Source organism: Pecten maximus, chromosome 9, assembly GCF_902652985.1.
Source record: "Pecten maximus chromosome 9, xPecMax1.1, whole genome shotgun sequence".
In the NCBI taxonomy this organism is placed as follows: Eukaryota; Metazoa; Mollusca; class Bivalvia; order Pectinida; family Pectinidae; genus Pecten; species Pecten maximus.
In genome coordinates, this window is record NC_047023.1 from 34,367,362 (window position 1) to 34,387,124 (window position 19,763).

At 36.4% G+C, this 19,763-nt stretch overlaps 1 protein-coding gene across 1 annotated transcript; it reads left to right on the plus strand.

Moving 5' to 3' along the window:
* The first annotated feature begins 691 nt into the window (after nucleotides 1–691).
* Nucleotides 692–14,242, plus strand: LOC117335040 (oligoribonuclease, mitochondrial-like). Its single transcript, XM_033894958.1, has 6 exons — nucleotides 692–875; nucleotides 2,310–2,393; nucleotides 5,231–5,308; nucleotides 6,142–6,362; nucleotides 13,527–13,580; nucleotides 13,969–14,242. Exons 1-6 carry the CDS (start codon nucleotides 834–836, stop codon nucleotides 14,033–14,035), a joined length of 546 nt encoding a protein of 181 aa, XP_033750849.1. The 5' UTR covers nucleotides 692–833; the 3' UTR covers nucleotides 14,036–14,242.
* Nucleotides 14,243–19,763: the final 5,521 nt, after the last annotated feature.

The window sequence follows — 19,763 nt, forward strand, 5'->3', positions numbered from 1 at the left end:
TGACCAATCACATACATTTGTACTTCATCTTGACCAGTAACGCCACTTGTCACGTCATATCCGGAGCCAAAAGAAAATTATACGGCTATGCCGAAAAAGAAATATGTTGGTATATGTATCGCAAAGTATGCCAGCATCCTCAGTTTATATCTATGTTATTGACTTGTGTAAATACTAATGCATTGGACACTCTCATCTTTGTAATGTAAACTAACACGGTCCGAAATGACTCAAACTTTACACTTCTTTTACAATATATACCTACAGAATGTATGTTACATGTACAATACTGTCCCCATTCAAGACCATACACTGTAAGTCACCAGCACTAGTAGAATGTATTTTCAATTGTATTCTATTATTGATTAATTATCATTGACTATTTTGAGGGATATATATAACAATTAAAAAATTACTAACATTTATGGTTTCTATTTTAAAATTACATTTTGTATTACCATCTTGAAGACTGCATGTACATGTAGATATCTACAGTATCCCTTAAACAATATTACATTCTACTACGGTATTTCTTGGTCTAGCCAGCGATGTCCATGAGCTGCACGTCGGTTCGGGAAATGGATTGTATAGCGTATAGTATCAAGTCTATTTCACAGTCCTCATTGGCCCCAATGAGGTTGCAGGACACTCAACTTTTGTGGTGTGCAATCAGCAAGTAAATTAGAGTTACTTCCCTTGAATATTTTACTTTCGATTTGACTTCAGCTCCCGCCAAAGCAGACCGGAGTTCCATGTATATTATAGGAAGTGGCGTCTGTCTCGTCACAAGGCACATCGAATGGTACTGAAACCGATATAATACAGAGGTCAAGATGGACAACAAAAACGAACGTTTAGTATGGGTTGACTTAGAGGTGAGTACATTGTCATACAAGAAATTAGAATATAAAATACAGTCCGTGACAGTGTGGCACAAACATGTATTTTAACATCAGTGGTGTCATCAGTAGATTCTACATAGCGGTGTACATTTTAGCTGTGTAGTGTGGACATAAATAAAAGGGGCCCGACACAAATCATAAATTCAATGCATCCAGGGTACCAGTCTAGTGGACAAATGTACACCACGTTTGTTTTTTTGATTCCATGTAAAATTCTTGACTGACTTGAGAACACGTTGGGGAAAAAATATGAAGAATGTTTCTTTACATTGATACACTGATAGATATATCCTATATTAGGCCTACATATATATGAATTTGATGAAATGGGATTTCTCGACACGTAAAATATATAGATATATACATATACATTGTGTAAAAGTTCAAGGAGTAGTGTTGTGCAGCCAGCCGGGATCGAACCCACGACCCTCAGCTTACTGGTCCACCGCTCTGTCGACTGAGCTAAAGGGAAATTCCCCCTAGCCTGAAGCTAGAAGGCAACCATACAGCTATGTACAGTATTTACAATCAAAACCGGGCCTGCTACACATTGAATGAAAAATGGAAAATTGCTGATTTGCAATATGATTAAATTTTTTATCTGCAATATTGTACATTCAGTGTATACATGTAAGTTCCCTAGCCAAAGTTTTCATGACATGGTGTCAGGGCCAGAGGAAACTTGGGCTTGAAGTACCTTGATCCAGGCCTCTAGTTTCATAATACTGTATATTGAATTATAATGCTGTTGTTTTTAAATGTCATAATGCTTACTTTACGACTTTTTTTTTTACATTTGTAAATGATGATTGATTTCTGTAGATAAGGATGAAATATGACAAGCTGATGGTGAACTTTTGCATATTAAAATTATTTGATTTTGTATATGGTTAAATACCTTTGAAAAATAATCGATTAAAGAAAAAAACTTTACGAATCCAATATAGTACATAAAAATCAGTTAGAGTGATTATATACTTGTTATATTTCTAATTAATACAAAATAACGTCATCAATATCATTGATTATCATGCAACAAATGTACATGTAGTTCATGGGAGGCAATGGAGACTATTTTATTGTGGAAATATCCAACATCATAGTTATTTCTATTGTGGCAGGTATTAATTGTATAATAGTGTGTAAACAGTGATAATTGTATAAAAGTGTATACAGTGATACGGTTGACTTAGTATGACCTTTATAGCTGATTGCTGATAGCATTTTAAAACAATACTCAACCAAACCAATGCCTTCTAGGCTTCTAGCTTCTCACAACGGAGATTAAATTTCTTTAGCTCAGTCGGTAAAGCGACAAACAGGCTGTGCGTTTGATCCCCAATGGAGGCACAATGTCCACTTTCTTGCTTCACTATCAACTAATTTCTCATCTTGTTTATCTCCTAGATGTCTGGACTTGACATAGAGAAAGATCACATTTTGGAAATGGCATGTCTGGTCACCAATGGACACCTTGACATAGTAGCTGAGGTTTGTTCATTTGTTGATAGTCCTTTTGGTTTGGTTGGGAAAATCTTTTAAGGTTTGTTATTAATAACTAAATTATAGATAAAGTAATGTGTACAATGTATAATATTGATCATTGTCTTGTATATAAATTATAAAAAGAAATATAAAAAATGTATATATATATATATATTTAGCCTAAACCTTAATCATTGTCCGAGTGTTGTGTTTACAGGGACCTTACCTGATCCTAAATCATCCTGTCTGTGTGTTGTGTATTACAGTGACCTTACCTGATCGTAAATCATCCTATCTGTGTGTTGTGTATTACAGGGACCTTACTTATTGATCCTAAATCATCCTGTCTGTGTATTGTGTATTACAGGGACCTTACCTGATCCTAAATCATCCTGTCTGTGTATTGTGTATTACAGGGACCTTACCTGATCCTTAATCATCCTGTCTGTGTATTGTGTATTACAGGGACCTTACCTGATCCTAAATCATCCTGTCTGTGTGTTGTGTATTTACAGGGACCTTACCTGATCCTTAATCATCCTGTCTGTGTGTTGTGTATTTACAGGGACCTTACCTGATCGTAAATCATCCTGTCTGTGTGTTGTGTATTTACAAGGACCTTACCTGATCCTTAATCATCCTGTCTGTGTGTTGTGTATTTACAGGGACCTTACCTGATCCTAAATCATCCTATCTGTGTGTTGTGTATTTACAAGGACCTTACCTGATCCTTAATCATCCTGTCTGTGTGTTGTGTATTTACAGGGACCTTACCTGATCCTAAATCATCCTATCTGTGTGTTGTGTATTTACAAGGACCTTACCTGATCGTAAATCATCCTGTCTGTGTATTGTGTATTACAGGGACCTTACCTGATCCTAAATCATCCTGTCTGTGTATTGTGTATTACAGGGACCTTACCTGATCCTAAATCATCCTGTCTGTGTTTTGTATAATTTACAAGGACCTTACCTGATCCTAAATCATCCTGTCTGTGTGTTGTGTTTACAGGGACCTTACCTGATCCTAAATCATCCTGTCTGTGTATTGTGTATTACAGGGACCTTACCTGATCCTAAATCATCCTGTCTGTGTGTTGTGTTTACAGGGACCTTACCTGATCCTAAATCATCCTGTCTGTGTTTTGTATAATTTACAAGGACCTTACCTGATCCTAAATCATCCTGTCTGTGTGTTGTGTTTACAGGGACCTTACCTGATCCTAAATCATCCTGTCTGTGTTTTGTATAATTTACAAGGACCTTACCTGATCCTAAATCATCCTGTCTGTGTGTTGTGTTTACAGGGACCTTACCTGATCCTAAATCATCCTGTCTGTGTGTTGTGTAGTTACAAGGACCTTACCTGATCCTTAATCATCCTGTCTGTGTGTTGTGTATTTACAAGGACCTTACCTGATCGTAAATCATCCTGTCTGTGTGTTGTGTATTACAGGGACCTTACTTATTGATCCTAAATCATCCTGTCTGTGTATTGTGTATTACAGGGACCTTACCTGATCCTAAATCATCCTGTCTGTGTGTTGTGTATTTACAAGGACCTTACCTGATCCTAAATCATCCTGTCTGTGTGTTGTGTTTACAGGGACCTTACCTGATCCTAAATCATCCTATCTGTGTCTTATGTAATTACAGGGCCCTAACTTGATCCGAAATCATCCTGTCTGTGTGTTGTGTATTTACAAGGACCTTACCTGATCCTTAATCATCCTGTCTGTGTGTTGTGTTTACAGGGACCTTACCTGATCGTAAATCATCCTGTCTGTGTGTTGTGTATTTACAGTGACCTTACCTGATCCTAAATCATCCTATCTGTGTGTTGTGTATTTACAAGGACCTTACCTGATCGTAAATCATCCTGTCTGTGTGTTGTGTAGTTACAAGGACCTTACCTGATCCTTAATCATCCTGTCTGTGTGTTGTGTTTACAGGGACCTTACCTGATCGTAAATCATCCTGTCTGTGTGTTGTGTATTACAGGGACCTTACTTATTGATCCTAAATCATCCTGTCTGTGTATTGTGTATTACAGGGACCTTACCTGATCCTAAATCATCCTGTCTGTGGTTGTGTATTTACAAGGACCTTACCTGATCCTAAATCATCCTGTCTGTGTGTTGTGTTTACAGGGACCTTACCTGATCCTAAATCATCCTGTCTGTGTCTTATGTAATTACAGGGCCCTAACTTGATCCGAAATCATCCTGTCTGTGTGTTGTGTATTTACAAGGACCTTACCTGATCCTTAATCATCCTGTCTGTGTGTTGTGTTTACAGGGACCTTACCTGATCGTAAATCATCCTGTCTGTGTGTTGTGTATTTACAGTGACCTTACCTGATCCTAAATCATCCTATCTGTGTGTTGTGTATTTACAAGGACCTTACCTGATCGTAAATCATCCTGTCTGTGTGTTGTGTATTTACAAGGACCTTACCTGATCCTAAATCATCCTGTCTGTGTGTTGTGTTTACAGGGACCTTACCTGATCCTAAATCATCCTGTCTGTGTCTTATGTAATTACAGGGCCCTAACTTGATCCGAAATCATCCTGTCTGTGTGTTGTGTATTTACAAGGACCTTACCTGATCCTTAATCATCCTGTCTGTGTGTTGTGTTTACAGGGACCTTACCTGATCGTAAATCATCCTGTCTGTGTGTTGTGTATTTACAGTGACCTTACCTGATCCTAAATCATCCTATCTGTGTGTTGTGTATTTACAGTGAACTTACCTGATCCTAAATCATCCTGTCTGTGTGTTGTGTATTACAGTGACCTTACCTGATCGTAAATCATCCTATCTGTGTGTTGTGTAATTACAGGGCCCTAGCTTGATCATTAACCAGCCGACCAGTGTGTTGGACAGTATGGGACCATGGTGTAGGAACCACCATGGAGAGGTCTGTATTCTGTAGATATATATATAATATTTTTTTATTATGTTTATGTTGCTGTACATATTTTAGTTTTCTTATTTTATTTTGTTTCGTGTTTGAAATTTCTCCTCAGAATTAAGATAAAGCACTAATTGCAGTGTCTGTAATGGCATGTGACATATATTTTGGGTAAGTACCAATTGATCATAGTGCTAATGTAGCTAAATTTAGTTATGTTCTAAGGGTCGAGTACATCAATATATGTATGTTTACAGTAAAAGATCCAAACTCTTACTTTGTGCAGTATATTTTATAAATGGGGAAATTTTTCAGTTTCATTTGTACACTTTTGACATACTGGATCCTGAAAATAAATGTGGCCCTTTCTATCATCAAACTGCTCCAAGGGTGTATGTTATATCAGTTTTGATAAATCCTATATTACATTGTCACATAGATAAGATTCTATTTATCAAACAAGTCATATTGAGCAAATAAAATTCTCAAATAAGACTTTCTAATTTTGATTTCAACTGTAAGTTTCAACAACCAAATTAGTCTTGTGAAATCTTCATGATGTCAATTATTCATAATGTCACAAATGTGTCAATAATATTTCTAACATATGACATGACAGAACATGCCAGTTCTGTGATAAAATTAAGAGTATGACTGCCATATCATTTTAAAGATTATAGCTTAAATTTTACTACTCAGGGAAAATATACATTTCCCATTAAGTTTCATTTCGTTGACATACACTTTATACAAATGAAGGAATGTCCCTTCCTTTAATGCTAAATACAGTCCAATCACTGATAACACTGAACAGTCTTTTTTGTCTGTGTCCTCCACAGTCTGGTCTAACAAAAGCTGTGATGGAGAGCAACATATCACTAGCATCTGCTGAACAACAGATGTTAGGATTTATACAGCAACACACCCTTCCAAAGATGGCCATATTATCTGGTAATTCTGTACATGCTGACAAAGTCTTCCTGGACAAATTCATGCCCGAGTTCATGGCTCATCTCCATTACAGAATCGTGGATGTCAGTACCGTCAAGGAACTCTGCCGGTAACAATTGATAACCTGGCCCCTGTTTCACAAATGTTTCACAAATGTTCCTCAACTTAAAATTTTTCCTAGGATATTTCTAAAGGAACTTTCCTTAAGTTCTGTAATTCTTTCCCAGTGAATATCTTAAGTTCAGAATTGCCCTTAACTGAGGAATATTGATGAAACTGGGGCCTGATATTTAAGTAAGCATCAAATGATTACACCATGTCTGTGACTTGTATTTATTGGTAGACTGTTGACCCTGACATAATTATCTAGGTAGGATAATGATTCTGATGTAATACTCTATATGTAGAATATTGACTGTGACATAACAATCTAGGAAGAATGTTGACTGTGACATAACAATCTAGGTAGAATGTTGACTGTGACATAACAATCTAGGTAGAATTGACTGTGACATAACAATCTAGGTATAATGTTGATCCTGACATAACAATCTAGGTAGAATGTTGACTGTGACATAACAATCTAGGTAGAATGTTGATCCTGACATAACAATCTAGGTAGAATGTTGACCGTAACATAGTAAATGTTGATCCTGACATAACAATCTAGGTAGAATGTTGACCGTGACATAGTAAATGTTGACTGTGACATAACAATCTAGGTAGAATGTTGACAGTGACATAACAATCTAGGTAGAATGTTGACTGTGACATAGCAATCTAGGTAGAATGTTGATCCTGACATTACAATCTAGGTAGAATGTTGACCGTGACAGAACAATCTAGGTAGAATGTTGACTGTGACATAGTAAATGTTGATCCTAGCATAACAATATATGTAGAATGTTGAACCTGAAATAATAATCTTGGTAGAATGTTCACTGTGAAATAACAATCTTGGTAGATAGAGAATACATGGTCAGTGTCTTAAAATATAAGCTGTATTTTGGCGAGGGTAAAGAAAGACAAAAGTGGCAAGCCTTGGCGAGCCACTTTTGTCTTTCTGTCCCGAGCCAAAAATACAGCTTATATTTAAGACACTGACTATGTATTCTATTTATCCTGCAACAGTCATGAAAATAATCATCAAAGATAATCATTTTGAAGTGAAACAGTGTCAAATATCACAGAAATATGTTTGTCTTTTAAAAGTAGTTTCACTTTGAAGTAGGTCAGTCGAACTGACGCACATGCTAAGATTCCAAAATACAGCTGTTTTCCGTCACCGCCGTATACAGCAAAAATATATACTGTGGGTGTATTCCGACAATGCGGTGGCAGTTGCAGGATGAAATGTTGACTGTGACATAACAATCTTGGTAGAATGTTGACTGTGACATAACAATCTAGGTAGAATGTTGACTGTGACATAGTAGAATGTTGACTGTGACATAAGAATCTAGGTAGAATGTTGACTGTGACATAACAATCTTCGTAGAATGTTGACTGTGACATAACAATCTAGGTAGAATGTTGACTGTGACATAGTAGAATGTTGATCCTGACATAACAATCTAGGTAGAATGTTGACTGTGACATAACAATCTAGGTAGAATGTTGACTGTGACATAGTAGAATGTTGATTGTGACATAAGAATCTAGGTAGAATGTTGATCCTGACATGACAATCTAGGTAGAATGTTGATCCTGACATAACAATCTAGGTAGAATGTTGATCCTGACATAACAATCTAGGTAGAATGTTGACAGTGACATAACAATCTAGGTAGAATGTTGACTGTGACATAACAATCTAGGTAGAATGTTGATCCTGACATAACAATCTTGGTAGAATGTTGACTGTGACATAACAATCTAGGTAGAATGTTGACAGTGACATAACAATCTAGGTAGAATGTTGACAGTGACATAACAATCTAGGTAGAATGTTGACTGTGACATAACAATCTAGGTAGAATGTTGATCCTGACATAACAATCTTGGTAGAATGTTGACTGTGACATAACAATCTAGGTAGAATGTTGATCCTGACATAACAATCTTGGTAGAATGTTGACAGTGACATAACAATCTAGGTAGAATTTTGACTGTGACAGAACAATCTAGGTAGAATGTTGATCCTGACATGAAAATCTTGGTAGAATGTTGACTGTGACAACAATCTAGGTAGAATGTTGACAGTGACATAACAATCTAGGTAGAATGTTGACTGACATAACAATCTAGGTAGAATGTTGATCCTGACATAACAATCTAGGTAGAATGTTGATCCTGACATAACAATCTAGGTAGAATGTTGACTGACATAACAATCTAGGTAGAATGTTGATCCTGACATAACAATCTAGGTAGAATGTTGATCCTGACATAACAATCTAGGTAGAATGTTGACAGTGACATAACAATCTAGGTAGAATGTTGACTGACATAACAATCTAGGCAGAATGTTGACTGTGACTTAGTAGAATGTTGGCTGTGACATAGTAGAATGTTGACTGTGACATAGTAAATGTTGATCCTGACATAACAATCTAGGTAGAATGTTGATCCTGACATAACAATCTAGGTAGAATGTTGACTGACATAACAATCTAGGTAGAATGTTGACTGACATAACAATCTTGGTAGAATGTTGATCTTGACATAACAATATAGGTAGAATGTTGATCCTGACATAACAATATAGGTAGAATGTTGATCCTGACATAACAATCTAGGTAGAATGTTGACTGACATAACAATCTTGGTGGAATGTTGATCCTGACATAACAATCTAGGTAGAATGTTGATCCTGACATAACAATCTAGGTAGAATGTTGATCCTGACATAACAATCTGGGTAGAATGTTGACTGACATAACAATCTAGGTAGAATGTTGATCCTGACATAACAATCTAGGTAGAATGTTGACTGACATAACAATCTAGGTAGAATGTTGACTGACATAACAATCTAGGTAGAATGTTGATCCTGACATAACAATCTAGGTAGAATGTTGACTGACATAACAATCTAGGTAGAATGTTGACTGTGACATAGTAGAATGTTGACTGTGACATAGTAGAATGTTGATCCTGACATAACAATCTAGGTAGAATGTTGATCCTGACATAACAATCTAGGTAGAATGTTGACTGACATAACAATCTTGGTAGAATGTTGACTGACATAACAATCTTGGTAGAATGTTGACTGTGACATAGTAGAATGTTGACTGTGACATAGTAAATGTTGATCCTGACATAACAATCTAGGTAGAATGTTGACTGACATAACAATCTAGGTAGAATGTTGATCCTGACATAACAATCTAGGTAGAATGTTGACAGTGACATAACAATCTAGGTAGAATGTTGACTGTGACATAACAATCTAGGTAGAATGTTGACTGTGACATAACAATCTAGGTAGAATGTTGATCCTGACATAACAATCTTGGTAGAATGTTGACAGTGACATAACAATCTAGGTAGAATGTTGACTGTGACATAACAATCTAGGTAGAATGTTGATCCTGACATAACAATCTTGGTAGAATGTTGACTGTGACATAACAATCTAGGTAGAATGTTGACAGTGACATAACAATCTAGGTAGAATGTTGACAGTGACATAACAATCTAGGTAGAATGTTGACTGTGACATAACAATCTAGGTAGAATGTTGATCCTGACATAACAATCTTGGTAGAATGTTGACTGTGACATAACAATCTAGGTAGAATGTTGATCCTGACATAACAATCTTGGTAGAATGTTGACAGTGACATAACAATCTAGGTAGAATTTTGACTGTGACAGAACAATCTAGGTAGAATGTTGATCCTGACATAACAATCTAGGTAGAATGTTGACTGACATAACAATCTAGGTAGAATGTTGACTGACATAACAATCTTGGTAGAATGTTGATCTTGACATAACAATCTAGGTAGAATGTTGATCCTGACATAACAATCTAGGTAGAATGTTGACAGTGACATAACAATCTAGGTAGAATGTTGACTGACATAACAATCTAGGCAGAATGTTGACTGTGACTTAGTAGAATGTTGGCTGTGACATAGTAGAATGTTGACTGTGACATAGTAAATGTTGATCCTGACATAACAATCTAGGTAGAATGTTGATCCTGACATAACAATCTAGGTAGAATGTTGACTGACATAACAATCTAGGTAGAATGTTGACTGACATAACAATCTTGGTAGAATGTTGATCTTGACATAACAATATAGGTAGAATGTTGATCCTGACATAACAATCTAGGTAGAATGTTGACAGTGACATAACAATCTAGGTAGAATGTTGACTGACATAACAATCTTGGTGGAATGTTGATCCTGACATAACAATCTAGGTAGAATGTTGATCCTGACATAACAATCTAGGTAGAATGTTGATCCTGACATAACAATCTGGGTAGAATGTTGACTGACATAACAATCTAGGTAGAATGTTGATCCTGACATAACAATCTAGGTAGAATGTTGACTGACATAACAATCTAGGTAGAATGTTGACTGACATAACAATCTAGGTAGAATGTTGATCCTGACATAACAATCTAGGTAGAATGTTGACTGACATAACAATCTAGGTAGAATGTTGACTGTGACATAGTAGAATGTTGACTGTGACATAGTAGAATGTTGATCCTGACATAACAATCTAGGTAGAATGTTGATCCTGACATAACAATCTAGGTAGAATGTTGACTGACATAACAATCTTCGTAGAATGTTGACTGACATAACAATCTTGGTAGAATGTTGACTGTGACATAGTAGAATGTTGACTGTGACATAGTAAATGTTGATCCTGACATAACAATCTAGGTAGAATGTTGACTGACATAACAATCTAGGTAGAATGTTGATCCTGACATAACAATCTAGGTAGAATGTTGACAGTGACATAACAATCTAGGTAGAATGTTGACTGTGACATAACAATCTAGGTAGAATGTTGACTGTGACATAACAATCTAGGTAGAATGTTGATCCTGACATAACAATCTTGGTAGAATGTTGACAGTGACATAACAATCTAGGTAGAATGTTGACTGTGACATAACAATCTAGGTAGAATGTTGATCCTGACATAACAATCTTGGTAGAATGTTGACTGTGACTTAGTAGAATGTTGGCTGTGACATAGTAGAATGTTGACTGTGACATAGTAAATGTTGATCCTGACATAACAATCTAGGTAGAATGTTGATCCTGACATAACAATCTAGGTAGAATGTTGACTGACATAACAATCTAGGTAGAATGTTGACTGACATAACAATCTTGGTAGAATGTTGATCTTGACATAACAATATAGGTAGAATGTTGATCCTGACATAACAATCTAGGTAGAATGTTGACAGTGACATAACAATCTAGGTAGAATGTTGACTGACATAACAATCTTGGTGGAATGTTGATCCTGACATAACAATCTAGGTAGAATGTTGATCCTGACATAACAATCTAGGTAGAATGTTGATCCTGACATAACAATCTGGGTAGAATGTTGACTGACATAACAATCTAGGTAGAATGTTGATCCTGACATAACAATCTAGGTAGAATGTTGACTGACATAACAATCTAGGTAGAATGTTGACTGACATAACAATCTAGGTAGAATGTTGATCCTGACATAACAATCTAGGTAGAATGTTGACTGACATAACAATCTAGGTAGAATGTTGACTGTGACATAGTAGAATGTTGACTGTGACATAGTAGAATGTTGATCCTGACATAACAATCTAGGTAGAATGTTGATCCTGACATAACAATCTAGGTAGAATGTTGACTGACATAACAATCTTCGTAGAATGTTGACTGACATAACAATCTTGGTAGAATGTTGACTGTGACATAGTAGAATGTTGACTGTGACATAGTAAATGTTGATCCTGACATAACAATCTAGGTAGAATGTTGACTGACATAACAATCTAGGTAGAATGTTGATCCTGACATAACAATCTAGGTAGAATGTTGACAGTGACATAACAATCTAGGTAGAATGTTGACTGTGACATAACAATCTAGGTAGAATGTTGACTGTGACATAACAATCTAGGTAGAATGTTGATCCTGACATAACAATCTTGGTAGAATGTTGACAGTGACATAACAATCTAGGTAGAATGTTGACTGTGACATAACAATCTAGGTAGAATGTTGATCCTGACATAACAATCTTGGTAGAATGTTGACTGTGACATAACAATCTAGGTAGAATGTTGACAGTGACATAACAATCTAGGTAGAATGTTGACAGTGACATAACAATCTAGGTAGAATGTTGACTGTGACATAGTAGAATGTTGACTGTGACATAGTAAATGTTGATCCTGACATAACAATCTAGGTAGAATGTTGACTGACATAACAATCTAGGTAGAATGTTGATCCTGACATAACAATCTAGGTAGAATGTTGACTGACAGAACAATCTAGGTAGAATGTTGATCCTGACATGAAAATCTTGGTAGAATGTTGACTGTGACAACAATCTAGGTAGAATGTTGACAGTGACATAACAATCTAGGTAGAATGTTGACTGTGACATAACAATCTAGGTAGAATGTTGATCCTGACATAGTAGAATGTTGATCCTGACATGACAATCTTGGTAGAATGTTGACTGTGACATAACAATCTAGGTAGAATGTTGATCCTGACATGACAATCTTGGTAGATTGTTGATCCTGACATAACAATCCAGGTAGAATGTTGACTGTGACATAGTAGAATGTTGACTGTGACATAACAATCTAGGTAGAATGTTGACTGTGACATAACAATCTAGGTAGAATGTTGATCCTGACATAACAATCTAGGTAGAATGTTGATCCTGACATAACAATCTAGGTAGAATGTTGACTGTGACATAGTAAATGTTGATTCTGACATGACAATCTTGGTAGAATGTTGACTGTGACATAACAATCTAAGAAGAACGTTGAACCTGACATAACCACCTCAATCTCCTCATAAGCATATACATGTAGTTTATTTTCACTATCTTGAATTCCGACATAACTTTTAGCATCAACTACCTGAAGTAATGTCTACTAATGATGTATTGTGTCATTATAACAATAGTTACAGAACTCATTGTCATTGATGTGTGCCATGTTCCGTACATATTGAAAACCTGATTGAAATTTTACTTTATGTTTATTTTGAAAATTTCAAAATTAAATATAGAAATTATATATAATTTTTAATTTGTTTTGTCATAGGAGGTGGTATCCTGAAACATATAAAAAGGCTCCATCAAAAAAAGGTTCTCACAGGTATGACATTTCTACATACATGTACATGTAAATGTAGGCCACTTAATTCATTAAAGGGTGATTACAGGTATGACATTTCTACATACATGTACATGTAAATGTAGGCCACTTAATTCATTAAAGGGTGATCACAGGTATGACATTTCTAATACATGTAAATTTAGGCCACTTAATTCATTAAAGGGTGATCACAGGTATGACATTTCTAATACATGTAAATGTAGGCCACTTAATTCATTAAAGGGTGATCACAGGTATGCCATTTCAACATGGTACCAGGAAATATACATGTAGACCACTTACTTCATTAAATAAAAATGAATACTAATGATGTGTTTAGCTGGTGTAGTCCTGTGAATACTTATGATGTGTTTTATTTGCCTTTCAGAGCTTTGGAGGATATTAAGGAAAGTATAGAGGAGCTCCGGTTTTACAAGACTTCAATCTTTAAGTGAACATCTCATCTCAGCATGTACTGTGATATATAAAACTGTTTAAAATTTTGACAAAAACTATGACTGCAATATATTTGTATCAAGAATACGAAACAATGGAAACAATGAGTGATCAACGCTATTACACTCAGGGATGAGTACATGTACAGTATATTTTAACCCAACCACTTCTTCATAAAGAGGCTACATGCTATTTCGTTTTGAAAAGATGTCCTGTATTATTTTACTATTCAAAAACTTAATTGCATTGGATATTAATAGAAGTGAGAATTTTGTGCTGATTGTGCAGCAGATGAAGACAACGTCACACCTAAATACTAGTAGATCGCCAGATTTTAGTCTAAATGTGACTTTTAGTTCCATTGTATTTCTGTCAAAATAATAAAATAATTCAGGAATTAATCTAGAATTTAGGGGAGACTACCCTTTTTGGACCATAGGGGAAAATCAGTTCTGAAAAGGGGAAATTTGAACATCACAAAGTTTCAGTTTTTTGCTTTAAAAACACATTTTCCAAGTAAAAACTGCAAATGGTTAATTAGGAAGGCAAATCTGGAGTATTTGGGAATATTATTGCCATAAAAATGAGGGAAAATACAATATTTCAGTGAATTTAACAGAAGTCTGAGGGGAAAAATAGAACAAAATCCTGAGGGGAAACTACCCATAAACGGTAGTAAAAAATCCCTAGATTGATCCAAATGTGATCAAAATAGTGGGTTGAGGACCCCCAACCCCCGAGGGCTGAGGGGCAGGCAATTTGGCTACATTGCTATAAATGACTTCTATGGGACTAAACAATGTATATCACTCATGTTAGTACCCATATAGCTAGTTGATGGGGATTCAAAAAGCCATAAAGAGCGGACTGTACTTTGTTTTGGGTTAAATCTATAAAGCAGTTGAGATCCCCAAACCCATAACCATTTACACGTATATATTATATGAAAGAAAAATGCTTCTAGGCTGGATGTTCAAACTTCACCAGGTGTTTTGTTTTCGGCCAACCAGTAAAATATATATCCAGAATAATGGAGATGATTTGATAAATATTTTGAGAAAGGTTCGTCAACACAGTACCAAAGGTAGTAATTTAAACATCTTTTAGAACGGTTCGCCCACACAGTAAGCAATAGAGATATTAAATTGAAAGGGAGAGAGAGAAGAAATAAAATAGATAGAGATAACACATACTATCTTCACACTTCTGATAACCATTGATGTGGGCTCCTACAACATCCATACGAGGACGGCATCTTAGTTCACGACACTTGGTGGAATAAGCATCCATCAACACAACTTTTGAATGAAGTGCTTACGTTGAGCAACATTATATTCGATGGAGAACACTATTTACAAGTCAATGGCAGGTCACGGATACACGATAGGCCATCTTGAGTCGAGGTTGATTTCGAAACCAATCGAATGGTTTAGATCGTTGTAGCCCGAGTTTTCTCTGGCCCTGTTACCATGTCTGGTGTAGGGCCAGAGCGCACTACTATATGAAAACGTGGAATTATCCGACACCGTTTGGTGTCGCTAAGAATTTGGTGGATATACAATAAAATCGGGTGTGACATAACACCTACCTTACATATATGGATAAATGAGATATTTATTTACCCTGGAACACCCATTTAGTCCAATCTAGGTGGTTTATTCCGCCCGTATAGACCCTCGCTTTACGCTAGTCAAAATTTCGTACTGCTGACCCGCCATTTTGTAAGTGACAGTACGACTAACCACCCGAATCGGAACGCAATGGACCGAAAAGACCACGTATCATTTATTGTGTTTTTCGTCTTACATTGTTTAAAATAAGAAAACTAAGCTTATTATTTCCCAAAACCTGTTATATCCAATTTAAAAATTCATTATTTATGAATTATAAGCGGTAAAATATATAAAAATAAATGTTGTATTTTTTTTCTTTTCGCTCCATCGCGCACTGATTAGGGTAATTAGGCCGACCGCGACCTACATGGTTAGCAATATGGCGCCGAGTCAAGTATGAAATTTTGGCTAGTGTACAACGAGGGTCTATACAGACGAAATAAAACACCTAAGTGGGACTAAAGGGGTGTTTTGGGGTAAATAGATATCTCATTTATCCATATATGTAAGGTAGGTGTTATGTCACACCCGATTTTATTGTATTTCACCAAATTCTTAGCGACACCAAACGGTGTCGGATAATTCCACGTTTTCATATAGTAGTGCGCTCTGGCCCTACACCAGACATGGTAACAGGGCCAGAGAAAACTCGGGCTAAGATCGTTGATGACCATGGAATCGCGTGGGCGTCTGGCACATTTTGTTTGCGAACGAATGCCAACGTACTATCAAATTGCCTACAAATGCTACCTTCAAACAACTCGGATTAGCAAACGTCTATTCCACACTTTAAGCGAAAGTTTTCGATTCTTGAAATATTAAAATAGCTAGTTGCAGGGACTTGTTATGTGTATTAGATACACGTAATACATATTTTGACATTAGGTTGGGAAATAGCGGCTAGTCCCTGTGGCTAGCTACGTAATGCCACGGAGAAATAACACGTTATAAACGGTAAGCCCAGACACTCGCCAGTACCTTCGCCTCTACAGTTGCCACTCATCTCAATGCACAAGGAGCTTTCTATATTTCCAAGCATTGAGGTTTGAATGTATTGTTTTCCAAGACGTCTTTGAGCAGACGCCGTTGTTAAGAACTGAATGAGGGAATTCAAAACCTGGGATAGTATATCGGGTTGTAACCCTTTTCACCCGGCATGACGCCATTATCAACGATCTTCGAGAAACTCTGGCTTATCCTGATGTAAGCAGTAAGCTCCAGAGTATTTTCTCGGAACCACAAATACAAAATTAACGCAGACTCTTTAAAAAACGTAAAAGGAGATTAGGACCAGGTGCCTCGGAATGGCAAAAAAAAAAAATTCTGATTCTTCTCGAAATAGGATCTAGGGCAGTGTCAACTTGCCATTCAAGTTTTGTCAACCGTGATCATGATTTCATTGGTCGACTATTGGCAGTGGCTTGATGGCCGTCGACTTGACACTGATACCTGTCGACTTGACGCTGATACCTGTCGACTTGACACTGATACCTGTCGATGCAGAAAACAATCATGGGGAGCACGAGAGGAGAAATAGAATGAAGCGTTAGACAAGTAAATACGTTTGTTTTGACCTTATATGACACCAAACCCTGTATATTGTAGACCGTCACGTTTTCTGTGTAGTGCATAAGACATTTTCGTTTGAAAAAATGTTCTCGATCGTGTCCGACTAAAGAAAATCCATCCCTTTTCAGAGTTTCCAAGCTACGCGTAAAAGCAATATACTATTTAGGTATGATATCTTGGTGTCATATTAAAGGTTACTATCTTAACTTTTGATTAAGACTGTCGCCATTGAAAAATCTTTTCTGGTAAAATTTTTACGACACCGTGAATGAAATTGACCAATTTTTGCCGGACGGAGGAGTTCCAGACCTTTCTCTATATATTAGTCTATAATCGGCGTTGGACTTATAAACGTGTAAGGAATAAATTACACTGAAGTATGTTCATTACAAATCTAAATGAGCTAATGACCTCTAACAAAATACATAGTAACCATCTTCCACAATAAAACTCTCTTCTCATAATTACAAAATGGAAATTCAATCAAAAAGAGGAAATAGTCATGAAAAGTGAATAACAAAAAAGAGTAGCCTTTTAAACATATTAACAATGCCTAAACTCAATGAATTTTAATTTTAAATCAAATTGTTCCCTGAAATCTCCCTAATCTGTTTTATGTACCCCATGGGTAGTTATATTGTAGGGGGGGGGGGGGGGGGGGGGGGGGGGAGGGGGTGCATACAAACTCGCCAATGTCGAAGCACGAAGCATGCAGTGATGTGGGTTTCATTAGAAAACAATTTGTGTAACGTCGGATAGGAAGCAATACTTCGGAAAATACACATTACCACAGTTGTGTTGTCAGTTTAAACGTGTATCGAAAATATGTACACTTTTCGTGGGGTAGGGGAGACATGTAAGAGCACTCACGTTGTTATTTTTCTGTCTTTATTTCAGTATTTTCATAATCATTTTTAAGATAAAGTTTAGCGATTTCTGTACACTTTACGTACATTAAATATATTTTAATTTCCTGTAGAGAATTACCAATGTTATAATTTTTGAAGTTTCATTTCTAACCCTGTGTCCATGTAGACATACGATATAATCCCCTTCCTCTACCCAGCCCCTTAATGACAAACGGTAGTTAAGATTATCTTGAAATTGCAAATCAGCAGATGTCTTTACTATTTTACTTGTTCAAATGTAAGTTCCTTCAAGTCCGGAGGATGTGATTTGTAAAAGTCCACGTCCGCCCAATCGTCGGTACCCATATGTGATCTGTTTTCTTATAACTCCGGTCGATTCCGGCGGGGCACTGGCATAAAAAAAACTAACGTATTCCTTACTTGTTCATGAACCAAATCAAGTAATCTGATTGGAAATAACCCTCAAATTACAAACAAATAAGCCGTTCGTCCGTCTGTCGTCCGACCTCCGTCAACATTTCCTTAAAATAGTCATGAACGATCGAGTGGATTTTGACATTTGTGTATTGCTGTGGGGATCGCAGCATTATATTGTCAACATAAACCAAGCTTCATCCATGCTTCCATCTTTATTTTCTTCTTCGTTAACACTAATACATAAAACCATGCCGGAACACCTAGTCCGGAAAATACACACAACTAATATTAAAAACAACATATCCGGATCATAATGAAATATACCAGTAGATACAGGAATTGTGATTTCATTGCCATTCAAGTATGCATTTGAAGCATTATAGTCAGTGTACCACCATCAGGATAAAGTGAAAGATATCACATTAATTTGTACTCTGACAGATCTACTAGGAGATACATCTTCGTACTTAACAGACACAACTATTAGACATACCCTTATCCATGTTACTATATTGTACACACAACAGCAATATACTTTACCTAGCTGTAGCCAACATGGCAATATAACCTGCTAATTTCCAATATATGTATGAATTACAATATCATAGTTTTACTTGCAAATCAATTGTTGCAGTGAATAGCAACTCATGTATTTAATTAATGTCAATATAACGGTGATGGTTTCTCCAAACCAGAAGTTATCCACTCATCAGTGACTAAGGGAGATAACTCTATCACAAACAAATTGGGCAACATTATTTAAGCACCTAAGTACCTAAATTGGCACATAGTAGGGAACATATAAAAGTTAAGATAATGAAAATCACAAAAAACATACTATTACAGCCATAAAGAACATGTGTTATGGAATGGGATAAAAACAAATTCAGAGAATATTTAACTTGTGCATAACCTTATCCTATTTTTTCAAACATGACAATTTCATAATCAACTATCTGATTACGTAGTTCGTACAATATAGGACATGATCATGATCTGTCAGGCTGAAACACAAGAAATCACTCCAGAATGGGGGGTGGGTGCGCCTTAACAGCTCGAAGCATACTCTGGTTCAAATCACAAGCATCAACCCACACTGCATTTTGTGCAGGTTCTCCAGCAAACTGTAATAAGTACTTCAATGAAGACCCAGACCCCCTTTGGCCGACATTACGTTTAACTTTGTAGTATGGTGCACTGTCAGAATCTACACTGAAGATATCCTTGGATTCCGTTTCACGATATCGGAGAGGTTTCCC

What these genes read in the sequence shown, in the direction of transcription:
- LOC117335040 (XM_033894958.1), top strand. Translation starts at nt 834, where the DNA reads ATGGACAACAAAAACGAACGTTTAGTATGGGTTGACTTAGAG. An exon ending in TAGTATGGGTTGACTTAGAG is followed by an intron (nt 876 to 2,309) that starts GTGAGTACATTG and finishes TTTATCTCCTAG; the next exon opens with ATGTCTGGACTTGACATAGA. An exon ending in GTAGGAACCACCATGGAGAG is followed by an intron (nt 5,309 to 6,141) that starts GTCTGTATTCTG and finishes TGTCCTCCACAG; the next exon opens with TCTGGTCTAACAAAAGCTGT.